Here is a 14,980-nt window from a genome sequence, read left to right as displayed (position 1 = left end):
ACAAATCAGCTGGAATTTAAAGTCGCTACAAGGTAAATGTTTGTAACTACTAGAAGGAATTTTCAGATATAAATATATATATAATATATATTCTGCATACAAAAGGCTCCCGTGAGGCTGATCACCAAGATGCCACCGTAGGGAAGGAGAGTTTCAAAGGGAACAAACCCAACACTGTCAAGTCTCTATAAAGCGTTTACCTTCCACGTCAGGCCCCGTGTTACGACTACTGAGTTCTGGAAATAACCGAAATCCAAATCCTGCGCGTTCAGGTGCGTTCTGCTACGAGCAAGGCGGCAAACACGCGTTTAGAACCTGTTTGAGAGGTGAAGCGGGCGGGCGGTGCAGGGATGCGGCGGCGCTGGGCGGCTCAGTCCAGCGGCTGCGGGTCGGCGATGGGCATGGTGTGCAGCACCTCGTCCAGCAGCTGCAGCGCGCGGTGCAGGTGGATCTCGATCCAGCACGGCGTCTCCTTGATGCTCTGCCGCGGGTAGTCCGGGCCCCAGCCCTTGACAAAGCTCATCCGCAGGATGCACAGCCGCCGCAGGTCGTCCACGCCGATGCCGGCCGCCGCCGACAGGCCTGCAGGGAGGAGAGGGCACGGTCACGGGCCGGGACACGGCGGCACCTCCTGCCTGGCCTGCACACCTGGCCTGCACACCTGGCCTGTCACACCTGGCCTGCACACCTGGCCTGTCACACCTGGCCTGTCACACCTGGCCTGCACACCTGGCCTGTCACACCTCCTGCCTGGCCTGCACACCTGGCCTGCACACCTGGCCTGTCACACCTGGCCTGCACACCTGGCCTGTCACACCTCCTGCCTGGCCTGCACACCTGGCCTGCACACCTGGCCTGTCACACCTGGCCTGCACACCTGGCCTGTCACACCTCCTGCCTGGCCTGCACACCTGGCCTGCACACCTGGCCTGTCACACCTGGCCTGCACACCTGGCCTGTCACACCTCCTGCCTGGCCTGTGCACCTGGCCTGTCACACCTGGCCTGTCACACCTGGCCTGCACACCTGCGCCGTCACACCTCCCTGGCTCTGCTCCATGCCTGCCTCCTTGTCACCCAGCCAGGCCAGCCCTCACTGCCACATCCCCGCTGCATTCACTGCACCCATTCCTGTGCATTCACTGCACCCATTCCTGTGCATTCACTGCACCCATTCCTGTGCGTGTCCTGCACCCATTCCTGTGCATTCCCTGCACCCATTCCTGTGCATTCCCTGCACCCATTCCTGTGCATGTCCTGCACCCACTCCTGTGCGTGTCCTGCAGTTTCAGCTTTCACAGAGTTCTGCAGCCTCAAACAGGCGCTGAGACACAGAACCCTGCAGTCAGAACCATGGAATGGTTTGGGTCAGAGGGACCTCCGAGCCTGCCCAGTGCCATGGCAGGGACAGCTCCCACTGTGCCAGGCTGCTCCAAACCCACCCAGTGCCACCCCTGCCATGGCAGGGACACCTCCCACTGTCCCAGGCTGCTCCCAGCCCCATCCAGCCTGGCCTGGGGCACTGCCAGGGATCCAGGGGCAGCCACAGCTGCTCTGGGCACCCTGGGCCAGGGCCTGCCCACCCTCCCAGCCAGCAATTCCTAATTCCCAATGTGCCACCTAACCCTGCACAAAGCAGACGGGATGAAACCCAAGTGCTTTACAGGACACGATGTATGCAAATCACACTTAGCAAACCCAGCCACAAAATGTTAATTTCTGAGGTCTGCCAAGCGCTGCGTTTTCAGAGTGGGAACCCAGACTGGGCACCTGTGGGAGGCTGGATGAGAGCAGCCCCACTCCAGCTGGCACAGCACAAAGGCAAACACAGCTGGCCAACCTCAAATCACAACTACGGCTAAGACAAAGAGTGACAACCTTTGCCCAAAACGCCTCCCAGGATTTGCAGGGCAGCTGAAGGGAGCCACAGGGCAGCACAGGGAACCCGTGGCACACGGAGCAGCCTGACTCATGTGAGCACTTACACCTCTAAAGTACTTGGAACAATCTCAAGAATCCAGAATTTAGGAACTAAGGCAACACCAGCCCAGAATAACAGTAATAAAAGGAGAATAAAACACCCTCAGCCCTCCTCAAGACCCTTGGCAGCAGTCGGTGTTCCTACACCCAGCCAGGACTGCGCTGCCCAGGGATCCCTGCTGCCTGCAGTGCTGTTCATACCAGCTGAACACAAACACCAATTTCAGGCTGGGCTCGGAGCAGCCAGAAATGCCAGTGTTTGTGACTGTTGGAGCTTGCACAGAGACGTTCTCGGCTGTGCTGGGGGACAAGGAGCAGCCGCTGCCACACACAGCCCTGCCCGGGCACCGCGGGGCGAGCGTGGGCCAGGGGCTGGGACAAGGACACGGCACTGCCCGGGCAGGGGACAGTGACAGCCCCACACCGTGGCACTGTGCTGGGCAGGGGACAGTGACAGCCCCACACCGTGGCACTGCCCGGGCAGGGGACAGTGACAGCCCCACACCGTGGCACTGTGCTGGGCAGGGGACAGTGACAGCCCCACACCATGGCACTGCCCGAGCAGGGGACAGTGACAGCCCCACACCGTGGCACTGTGCTGGGCAGGGGACAGTGACAGCCCCACACCATGGCACTGCCCGAGCAGGGGACAGTGACAGCCCCACACCGTGGCACTGTGCTGGGCAGGGGACAGTGACAGGGCTGCCAGCTCTGCTGTGTCCCAGCCAGTGTCCCTGTCCCAGCCAGTGTCCCTGTCTCATTCCAGTGTCCCTGTGCCACTCCACAGTCCCTGTCCCAGCCACGGTCCCTGTCCCACCCCAGTGTCCCAGCCCAGTGTCCCTGTCCCACCCCAGTGTCCCAGCCCAGTGTCCCAGCCCAGTGTCCCTGTCCCACCCCAGTGTCCCAGCCCAGTGTCCCAGCCCGGTGTCCCTGTCCCTCAGGGCCGTGCACACTCACTGATGGCGGGGGCGATGCCTCCCATGGAGCCAGGCCCAGTGTCCCTGTGCCACCCCAGTGTCCCAGCCCGGTGTCCCTGTGCCAGCCCAGTGTCCCAGCCCGGTGTCCCTGTGCCACCCCAGTGTCCCAGCCTGGTGTCCCTGTGCCACCCCAGTGTCCCAGCCTGGTGTCCCTGTGCCACCCCAGTGTCCCAGCCTGGTGTCCCTGTGCCACCCCAGTGTCCCAGCCTGGTGTCCCTGTGCCAGCCCAGTGTCCCAGCCCGGTGTCCCTGTGCCAGCCCAGTGTCCCAGCCCGGTGTCCCTGTGCCAGCCCAGTGTCCCAGCCCGGTGTCCCTGTGCCACCCCCAGTGTCCCAGCCCGGTGTCCCTGTGCCAGCCCAGTGTCCCAGCCCAGTGTCCCTGTCCCACCCCAGTGTCCCAGCCCAGTGTCCCAGCCCGGTGTCCCTGTCCCTCAGGGCCGTGCACACTCACTGATGGCGGGGGCGATGCCTCCCACGGAGCCAGGCCCAGTGTCCCTGTGCCAGCCCAGTGTCCCAGCCCGGTGTCCCTGTGCCACCCCCAGTGTCCCAGCCCGGTGTCCCTGTGCCAGCCCAGTGTCCCAGCCCGGTGTCCCTGTCCCTCAGGGCCGTGCACACTCACTGATGGCGGGGGCGATGCCTCCCACGGAGCCGGGCCCCGGGATGTTGCCGGCCACGGCTGCGGCCTGCGCGGCGGCGGCGGCCTGCGCGGTGGCCGCCTGCTGCTGCATCTGACGGTGGCACTGCCGCAGGTCGAACACCTGCAACGGGAAACGCGCACGGCTCGCACGGCTGCCCCTCCACACCAGCCCTGGCTGGCCCGGGGAGCAGCAATCCTTCCCCAGCCCGCCATTTCCAACACTTCCAGTCCTGACCCCATTCCTACAGACCCTTCTCGTGCCGTCACCAACACTGCCCAAAGCAGGACCTTGTGCAGACCACACTCTGAAGGGTGCCACAGGCAGACTGAACCCCTGCTTCTCTGTTAAGTCCCAGGATTCACATTAAAATGGGGATATAAACTGAAAAAGCCAGCGAGTGCCACATTGTCTCACTGAGGTACGGCGGTCTGTCTGAGGGAAACGCCAATACTGACAGTCCAGGGCTGCGCGTCTCAGCCTGGGGGCGTTCTGTGATCACCGTTTGCCACCAGCACATGGACAGAACTCTGTTTTCAGGCTAGAAAGCTCCTGCACACAGCACGCGGGGTTTCTTTCACCCTCACAGCTGCCTCCAACACTGATGGTGAGAGCACCAAACCCCTGTGAGCTCCAAGCAGTGAACACAAGGTTGGTTTTCTGTGAGCGTGGCTGGTCTGTGTAAGCTCACAGTCTGTCAGAGGCACACCCGTGTAAGAACCTCCTCAAAACTTGTTCTGTGCAGCTTTCCCTGACCTCTCTTCACCTTCATGTCACTTCAACACACGCCCTAAACTTGTGCTGCATTTATATTTACTTTCACAACTCTGCTTTTTTTGGAGAAAAGGAACAGATTATGTTCTTTTCTAAGAAACGCAAGGCTAAAAATTTCAGCTGCAGCTAATTTAAACCTGTTAGGCTAAAAATACAAAGAGCTGCTATCAGTGCTGCTTGTGACCAAGTACAAAATTCACTTTCATAGTACCCAGATGACATCTTCAGCTCAGAGTAATTTCTAAAGTCACCTTCAGGCGAATGGCAAACGGAACTTGTTAGGGACTCTGAAGGCGAGGTTGGCTTTATGTAAATACTTATTTATTATAAATGGCTCCTGTTGAGGTCTCTGGCTGGTCAGTGACCCTGAGAAGCATTAGAAAGTCTCTGCTCCCAGCCTGGCGCTTGAAGAAGGAGTCAGAGCTGTTCACTTCTCAGTCTCAAGGTTGTTTATTGTTTCTTATCTATAAATTTCTTTTTCTTGTCCAGCAGGACAGACAGAGGCACTCTGCCTGCCCCCAGGGAGGTGTTATCTCTTTATACTAAAAACTACGTGTACAATATTTACAATTACTTTTCAATACCTATCACCAATGTTAGACAGTGAGCTTCTACTCTAAACCATTCTAAAAGTGCCACCATCACAGCAGAAGATGGAGGCCAAGAAGAAGAAGAAGAAAGGCTGGACACACCCAGATTCCTCCATCTTGGCCCCTAAACCCCCATTCTAAAACCCCCAAAAAATCTACTTTTCCACCTCGTGACAAATTCAGCATCCTTCTGCCAGGGGCCCACCTTGATGTAGGCGCTGGGGTAGATCTTGTGCACGGCGTCCCCGGGGGCTCTGCCCGCCTCGCGGTCCAGGTAGTAGCTCTGCACGAACACGGCGTGGTCGCTCAGGCAGCGCACCCACACGTCGCCCTCGCCCTTGCACTCCAGCTGCACGCCCTTGCCGATGTGCAACCTGCAGGGAGCGGGGAAACGGCTGTCAGCAGCGCTGCAGGCAATGCACACACTGCAGGGGAATGGGCTGTCAGCAGCGCTGCAGGCAATGCACACACTGCAGGGGAAGGGGCTGTCAGCAGCGCTGCAGGCAATGCACACACTGCAGCAACCCTTGCAAGGGGGTGGCAGCACAGGCTGCAGCCACAGGCACAGCTGATCACACCCAGCACACACACACACACACACACACACACACACACACAGCTGATCACACCCAGCACACACACACACACACACACACACACACACACAGCTGATCACACCCAGCACACACACACACACACACACACACACACACACACACAGCTGATCACACCCAGCACACACACACACACACACACACACACACAGAGCTGATCACACCCAGCACACACACACACACACACACACACACACACACAGCTGATCACACCCAGCACACACACACACACACACACACACACAGAGCTGATCACACCCAGCACACACACACACACACACACACACACACACACACACACAGCTGATCACACCCAGCACACACACACACACACACACACACACACACACACAGAGCTGATCACACCCAGCACACACACACACACACAGCACACACACACACACAGCTGATCACACCCAGCACACACACACACACACACACACACACACACAGAGCTGATCACACACAGCACACACACACACACACACACACACACACACACAGAGCTGATCACACCCAGCACACACACAGACACACAGACACACACACACACACACACACAGAGCTGATCACACCCAGCACACACACAGACACACAGACACACACACACACAGAGCTGATCACACCCAGCACACACACACACACACACACACACACACACACACACACACACACAGAGCTGATCACACCCAGCACACACACACACACACACATACACACACACACACACAGACAGAGCTGATCACACCCAGCACACACACACACACACACACACACACACACACACAGCTGATCACACCCAGCACACACACACACACACACACACACACACACAGAGCTGATCACACCCAGCACACACACACACACACACACACACACACACACACACACACACACAGCTGATCACACCCAGCACACACACACACACACACACACACACAGCTGATCACACCCAGCACACACACACACACACACACACACACACACACACACACACACACAGAGCTGATCACACCCAGCACACACACACACACACACACACACACACACACACACACACACAGCTGATCACACCCAGCACACACACAGCTGATCACACACACACAGCACACACACACACACACACACACACACACACACACAGAGCTGATCACACCCAGCACACACACACACACACACACACACAGAGCTGATCACACCCAGCACACACACACACACACACACACACACACACACACACACACACACAGCTGATCACACCCAGCACACACACAGCTGATCACACACACACAGCACACACACACACACACACACACACACACACACAGAGCTGATCACACCCAGCACACACACACACACACACACACACAGAGCTGATCACACCCAGCACACACACACACACACACACACACACACACACACACACACACACAGCTGATCACACCCAGCACACACACAGCTGATCACACACACACAGCACACACACACACACACACACACACACACACACACACCAGGGCACACTCAGGTCACTCACACACACGCAGGGCACACCCAGGGCACACGCAGAGCCCCACGGGCAGCGCCCGTACCTCGCTCTCTCGATGGCCTCTGTTCTGTGCACATTGGACAGCTGTCCCAGGCAGAACCTGTCCCCTCCGGAGGGATCCACGTAGCCGTCCACGGTGACAATGGGGCAGCTGGAGGGCACCTTGAAGGTCTCCCCGACCTGCACGTCCATCTCAAAGTAGGCGATGGAGCACCAGTACTCTGGAGCTGCACAACAACACACACGGTCAGAGCGGGCCGGCACGAGGCAGCGGCGACAGCCCTGCAGAGCCGCCGCCCTGCAGCGCACGGCGACCGCCTTCATCCCCGCGCCTCTGTCCCAGCACACACCAGCGCCGAGGCTGCTGCAGCGTGTGCCTCAGTCTGTGAGTGCTTCACCATCCCAGGCAGGTCTGGGAGCCGTCTGCACCCCTGCAGCCCTGCAGCAACACCTGTGCGCCCAGCTACGGCCGGGCTGGCACACACCAGCCCTGGCACTGCTCTGGCTGCACCTACCAGGGATCCTCTGCACCTCTGGGGGTGCTCACAGGGGTCCCACGATCAGGGAGGACATGAGAATCCTGACTCTGTGCCTCAGAAGGCTGATTTTATGGTATTATTTTATTATATATTATTATAATTATGATAATTATTATGATATCATATTAAGTATAATAAGTATTATATAATATATAAATAGTAATTTTATTATGATATATTTACATAATATATATTATTATATATTTATACTATAATATATAATATATAATATATAATATATAACATATAATATATAACATAGAATATAGAATTATATTATGTTATATATTATATATAAATATTATATTAAATATATTAAACATTATGATATATTATGATAACTATGGTATTATCTTATATGAATATTATATTATATTATATTATATTATATAATATATAAATAAAGTATCTTTAAATCTTTAAAATATATTTTTAAATTAAAAATTATTTTATTATATTAAAAGAAAATTATATATTAAAACTATACTAAAGAACAGAAAAAATTATTTCATCAGAAGGAAAGCAAAGAAGGGAATGATATAACAAAATCTTGTGGCCGCTGACAGCCTCGACACAGGTGGCTGTGATTGGTCACCAGGTAAAAACAATTCACATGCTGGGTAAGCAATCCTCCAAATCCCATTCCAAGGCAGCTGAAGCTTCCCAGCCTCCCAGGAGGAAGGATCCTGGCAAAGGGAATTTTCATGAAATGTGTCAGTGACATGCACCTGCCCTGGCCTCGGGGGGGATCCCCAACCTGCCCGGGGCTGGGGAGCAGCACAGGGGGGAGAACGTCACAGATGGTGACCTGGCACAGGTCAGGGCCAGGGCACAGCAAGGGCACGCAGCGAGGCAGCAGAACACCGGGGCACGTCCTGCGAGCACAGGGCTGCCCCTGAACACCACCCGTGCATTTGGAACACTGCCCGCAGAGGAAGGATGGCCACGCAGGAGTCTGCCTGGTGAGGAAAGGACAGCCTGGCCCCTGGGCACTGCCCTGAATGCCGAGCACCCAGCAGGCACTGAAAGCTGGCCAGGCACACCTGGTGATTTTTGGAGTGTCAGTCATCTCTGTGCCACCTGAGCAGCTGCCTGTGTGCTGTGGCTGCTGTGTGTGCACACCCAGAGATGCCACAAGCTCTGGCCAGAGGGTTCTGGGGAGCTCAGCACCTCAGCTGCCTGCAAGGGTCCATTTCCACACAGGGGAGCACAGCTGGGCAGTGCCAACAAATCCTGGGATCCCAGGATGGTCTGAGTCAGGAGGGACCTCGGGGCTCACCTCATTCCAAACCCTGCCAGGGGCACCCAGGCTGCCCAAACCCTGCCAGGGGCACCCAGGCTGCCCAAACCCTGCACCCAGGCTGCCCAAACCCTGCCGGGGCACCCAGGCTGCCCAAACCCTGCCAGGGGCACCCAGGCTGCCCAAACCCTGCACCCAGGCTGCCCAAACCCTGCCGGGGCACCCAGGCTGCCCAAACCCTGCCAGGGGCACCCTGCATGCCCCAAACCCTGGCAGGGGCACCCAGGCTGCCCAAACCCTGCACCCAGGCTGCCCAAACCCTGCCGGGGCACCCTGCATGCCCCAAACCCTGCCAGGGGCACCCAGGCTGCTCCGGCCAGCCCTGGGACACTCCCGGGCTGGGGCAGCCCAGCTGCTCTGGGCACTGAGGCAGGATGAAATCACACTGTCACAGAGACACCAAACAAGGTGAAACACGATCTAGCCACAGTTATGTTCACCCAGCAGTTACCGACATTTAACCCCTCGCACTGCTGGAGTATCCGGACAAAAACTAGTTTAACTTTTTGGCTTTTCAACTGTATAGCTCCCTCTCTGCAGGGAACAGTGTTATTGTTGTTAAACACAAAATATCACCTTGCACCGGCAGCAGCTTTTACAGCAAGAGGGACCCCCTGAACCCCCAGGTAAAAGGGGAATCCTGGGGAGCCCCAGAGAGGAACAGCAGCAGCAGGTGTAAGAAGGACAGGGCCTGCTCCTGCTGGGCTGAGGGTCCTGAGGGGCTCGGAATGGCCCAGACACACCTGGGCACACCCAGCCAGCACGGGGCTGCTCTCAGGGCTGCCCAGCTCACCTGGCACCTGCACCAAGCCCCCTCCCAGCTCCTGTCCCCAGTTTAGGGCAGGATTTACGGAAAGAAGGTGCCTCGTCCCCTGAGCAGCAGGAGCGTCAGTCACGAGCTGCACGCACAGCCGTCGGGCGTTACTCACCAGGATGGTTGGAGATGGGAGGCTGGAATGCGAGCTCATTGTGGACTGGCCCTTGAGGAGAAAACAAGCAGTTTCTGGTTCACAGCAGCACAAACGAGGCTCTCTGCCCTGTGAATCCACCCCCCAACAGCTGCATCTACCACAGAGCAAGGGTCTGGCCTGCTGCGGGCTTGGCCACGGGAAACCACCACCCAGGATGGAGATGGAGCCCCAGAGAACGCGTTTACTAAGGGAAATAAACCGCACGCAGCCGTGGAGTCAGATCACTGTGTGCCTCCAGGAACCGGGAGGCAGCAGGAGCGGGAGGAAAGGCTCAAACACGGCAGGGCAGCAACAGCAGCTTCTGCAACGGGGCGCCAGGGCAGGGACCCTCGGCAGGGGACAGAACACAGGGACAAGCGAGAAACCAGGAGAAGCTCCGTGTGGCACCACCAGCCAGGCACAGATATCCATTCTGGAGAGGCACAAATGCTAAAAACATTTATAGCCTATCACAGCAGCACCAGGAGAAGCTCCGTGTGGCACCACCAGCCAGGCACAGGTATCCATTCTGGACAGAGGAACACACACAGAGGAACATTTTACAGCCTATCGCAGCAGCACCAGTGCCCCTCACATCCTGCTACCCCTGACAAATGACACCGTGGATGAAGTGGGATCCTCGCTGAATGAAGGAGTTAACCTTAATAACTGCGTCTAAACCATGGCTTTGGTGACAGACACAGCCTGAAAAGACATTCCAAGGTCAATTTACAGTGTACTCTCCCCTCCACTAACAGCACCCTGATCTATACCAGAATATGTGTTCTCTCTCCTATTACAGAATATGTATTATATTGGGGAACATTCCAACAAAAACTGCATTAGAAAATAAAGAACCATTTAAACTTTTTTGCTACAAAATTTAGAAACCTTTCATTTGTGTGGGAGTTTCTCTATTTACTAGAGCCCTACAATGCAATACAAGTGCTAGACCCCTACAGCAGAAGCTTGACCACTTCTTTTCCCCATCTCCTGTACTTTAAAAGAACGGTTTCTTGTCCTATTTCAAATGTGAAGAATATGTGAAGAAGTCTGTGTGCTAATGTATTAATGAACTGGTAATACTTTACTGTGCAAGGTTTCATTAAGCTCTTTAAAGCGGGCAGTTTTTAAAGTGTGCATGGACACATCTTCCAAAGCTTAGCAAGACTTCAAAACCTCTAAAAAACCAGAAACAGGTAAGAATTTCCAAGTTTTGAAAGAAAAACCCATCAGCTTCCTTTTGTGCATGGGAAATGCTCAGTGTGAGGCTGCCAAGCTCTGGAGGAGAGGCTCGGCCAGGCGGTAACAGAGTGATTGTGTGTGCCACACTGAGCTGTGACTGGTGTGCCACAGTGATTGTGTGTGCCACACTGAGCTGTGACTGGTGTGACACAGTGATTGTGTGTGCCACACTGAGCTGTGATCGGTGTGACACAGTGATTGTGTGTGCCACACTGAGCTGTGACTGGTGTGACACAGTGATTGTGTGTGCCACACTGAGCTGTGACTGGTGTGACACAGTGATTGTGTGTGCCACACTGAGCTGTGACTGGTGTGACACAGTGATTGTGTGTGCCACACTGAGCTGTGACTGGTGTGCCACAGTGATTGTGTGTGCCACACTGAGCTGTGACTGGTGTGACACAGTGATTGTGTGTGCCACACTGAGCTGTGACTGGTGTGCCACAGTGATTGTGTGTGCCACACTGAGGTGTGATAGGTGTGACACAGTGATTGTGTGTGCCACACTGAGCTGTGACTGGTGTGCCACAGTGATTGTGTGTGCCACACTGAGCTTTCCTGGTGTGCCACAGTGATTGTGTGTGCCACACTGAGCTGTGACTGGTGTGCCACAGTGATTGTGTGTGCCACACTGAGCTGTGACTGGTGTGACACAGTGATTGTGTGTGCCACACTGAGCTGTGTTAGGTGTGCCACAGTGATTGTGTGTGCCACACTGAGCTGTGACTGGTGTGCCACAGTGATTGTGTGTGCCACACTGAGCTGTGACTGGTGTGACACAGTGATTGTGTGTGCCACCCTGAGCTTTCCTGGTGTGCCACAGTGATTGTGTGTGCCACACTGAGCTTTCCTGGTGTGCCACAGTGATTGTGTGTGCCACACTGAGCTGTGACTGGTGTGACACAGTGATTGTGTGTGCCACACTGAGCTGTGACTGGTGTGACACAGTGATTGTGTGTGCCACACTGAGCTGTGACTGGTGTGACACAGGGATTGTGTGTGCCACACTGAGCTGTGACTGGTGTGACACAGGGATTGTGTGTGCCACACTGAGCTGTGTTAGGTGTGCCACAGTGATTGTGTGTGCCACACTGAGCTGTGACTGGTGTGCCACAGTGATTGTGTGTGCCACACTGAGCTTTCCTGGTGTGACACAGTGATTGTGTGTGCCACACTGAGCTGTGACTGGTGTGACACAGGGATTGTGTGTGCCACACTGAGCTGTGACTGGTGTGACACAGTGATTGTGTGTGCCACACTGAGCTGTGACTGGTGTGCCACAGTGATTGTGTGTGCCACACTGAGCTGTGACTGGTGTGACACAGTGATTGTGTGTGCCACACTGAGCTGTGACTGGTGTGACACAGTGATTGTGTGTGCCACACTGAGCTGTGACTGGTGTGCCACAGTGATTGTGTGTGCCACACTGAACTGTGACTGGTGTGACACAGGGATTGTGTGTGCCACACTGAGCTGTGACTGGTGTGCCACAGTAATTGTGTGTGCCACACTGAGCTGTGATCGGTGTGCCACAGTGATTGTGTGTGCCACACTGAGCTTTCCTGGTGTGACACAGTGATTGTGTGTGCCACACTGAGCTGTGATCGGTGTGACACAGTGATTGTGTGTGCCACACTGAGCTTTCCTGGTGTGACACAGTGATTGTGTGTGCCACACTGAGCTGTGAGCGGTGTGCCACAGTGATTGTGTGTGCCACACTGAGCTGTGACTGGTGTGCCACAGTGATTGTGTGTGCCACACTGAGCTGTGACTGGTGTGCCACAGTGATTGTGTGTGCCACACTGAACTGTGACTGGTGTGACACAGGGATTGTGTGTGCCACACTGAGCTGTGACTGGTGTGACACAGTGATTGTGTGTGCCACACTGAGCTGTGATCGGTGTGCCACAGTGATTGTGTGTGCCACACTGAGCTGTGACTGGTGTGCCACAGTAATTGTGTGTGCCACACTGAGCTTTCCTGGTGTGCCACAGTGATTGTGTGTGCCACCCTGAGCTTTCCTGGTGTGCCACAGTGATTGTGTGTGCCACACTGAGCTTTCCTGGTGTGACACAGTGATTGTGTGTGCCACACTGAGATTTCCTGGTGTGACACAGGGATTGTGTGTGCCACACTGAGCTGTGACTGGTGTGCCACAGTGATTGTGTGTGCCACACTGAGCTTTCCTGGTGTGACACAGTAATCTCAGGCGCCACACTGAGCTGTGATTGGTGTGACACAGTAATCTCAGGTGCCACACTGAGCTTTCCTGGTGTGACACAGTAATCTCAGGTGCCACACTGAGCTGTGATCGGTGTGACACAGTAATCTCAGGTGCCACACTGAGCTGTGATCGGTGTGACACAGTAATCTCAGGTGCCACACTGAGCTTTCCTGCAGCTCTCTGAGCCCCTCGGGGCTGGCTCCGAGCTGCCAGCGCAGCTGGGGCAGAGCACAGGCAGATGTGAGGGCAGAGCACAGGCAGATGTGAGGGCAGAGCACAGGCAGATGTGAGGTTCCTGAGAGGGGTTCACAGGCAGATGTGAGGGGGCTGTGAGGGCAGAGCACAGGCAGGTGTGAGGGGGCTGTGAAGGATTAACAGGCAGAAATGAGGGTGCTGAGAGGAATTCACAAGCAGACGTGAGGGTGCTGAGAGGGCAGAGCACAGGCAGGAGTAAGGGGGCTGTGAGGGGCTCACAAGCAGGAATGAGGGGGCAGTGAGGGGCTCACAAGCAGGAATGAGGGGGCAGTGAGGGGCTCACAAGCAGGAATGAGGGGGCAGTGAGGGGCTCACAAGCAGAAATGAGGGGGCTGTGAGGGGCTCACAAGCAGAAATGAGGGGGCTGTGAGGGGCTCACAAGCAGGAATGAGGGGGCAGTGAGGGGCTCACAAGCAGAAATGAGGGGGCAGTGAGGGGCTCACAAGCAGAAATGAGGGGGCAGTGAGGGGCTCACAAGCAGAAATGAGGGGGCTGTGAGGGGCTCACAAGCAGGAATGAGGGGGCAGTGAGGGGCTCACAAGCAGGAATGAGGGGGCTGTGAGGGGCTCACAAGCAGGAATGAGGGGGCTGTGAGGGGCTCACAAGCAGGAATGAGGGGGCAGTGAGGGGCTCACAAGCAGGAATGAGGGGGCAGTGAGGGGCTCACAAGCAGGAATGAGGGGGCTGTGAGGGGCTCACAAGCAGAAATGAGGGGGCAGTGAGGGGCTCACAAGCAGGAATGAGGGGGCTGTGAGGGGCTCACAAGCAGAAATGAGGGTGCCGAGAGGGCAGAGCAGAGGCAGCAGTGAGGCCGCCAGTCAGCTCCCAGCTGTCACAGACACACGGACACACGGACAGGGGCACAGCAGAGTTCTCTCACAGTAGTGTCCGGGGTGCATGGGCGGGTGGTGCTGCAGGTGCCCGTTCTGGTGGTGCGGGATGCTGGGCGTGTAGGCGGCCGTGCGGCTCCCGGTCCAGCTGGTGGTACTGTCTGCAAAGACACAGCCCGGCATCAGCGCCGGCCTGGCGCGGGCCCTGCTCGTCCTCTGCTGCCCCTGGCCCCGGCACGGCGCGCCGCGGGGGCGCAGGGGCGCAGGAGCGGGGCGATACTCACTGTGGTGGAAAGTGGCTGGCTGGGCTGTGAACCCATTCTGCTGAGCTCCTGGCGGGGGCCCTGACGCAATCTGTAAGGGTCCATCACTATGGCTACCTGTCAATATACTGGGAGGGTGACCTGGTGAAAGAACACACTACCTATTCGTGAGCGTTCCAGGACGTGCGGTAAGCAGAGCTCGGCACTGCCGGGCAGGAAGGGCAGCCCGCTCAGGGCACTGCCGGGCAGGCTGCCACA

At 56.2% G+C, this 14,980-nt stretch overlaps 1 protein-coding gene across 1 annotated transcript in view; it reads right to left on the bottom strand.

Annotated features, from left to right (window-relative positions):
• SMAD4 (SMAD family member 4) overlaps positions 1-14,980 on the bottom strand; it is a 39,283-nt gene that overhangs the window by 3,126 nt on the left and 21,177 nt on the right. Inside the window, exons 6-12 of the mRNA XM_059492704.1 lie at positions 14,744-14,863; positions 14,510-14,620; positions 9,885-9,935; positions 7,160-7,343; positions 5,159-5,327; positions 3,574-3,712; positions 201-582 (exon numbers count right to left, since the gene is read on the bottom strand). Of these exons, the coding sequence (XP_059348687.1) occupies positions 371-582; positions 3,574-3,712; positions 5,159-5,327; positions 7,160-7,343; positions 9,885-9,935; positions 14,510-14,620; positions 14,744-14,863 (986 nt within the window). The 3' untranslated portion in view covers positions 201-370. The remainder of the gene's footprint in view (positions 1-200; positions 583-3,573; positions 3,713-5,158; positions 5,328-7,159; positions 7,344-9,884; positions 9,936-14,509; positions 14,621-14,743; positions 14,864-14,980) is intronic.

Source organism: Ammospiza nelsoni, chromosome Z (assembly GCF_027579445.1).
Source record: "Ammospiza nelsoni isolate bAmmNel1 chromosome Z, bAmmNel1.pri, whole genome shotgun sequence".
Classification (NCBI taxonomy): Eukaryota; Metazoa; Chordata; class Aves; order Passeriformes; family Passerellidae; genus Ammospiza; species Ammospiza nelsoni.
The sequence above is the reverse complement of the archived record's forward strand: the minus strand, read 5'-3'. Positions and strand labels throughout refer to the sequence as shown.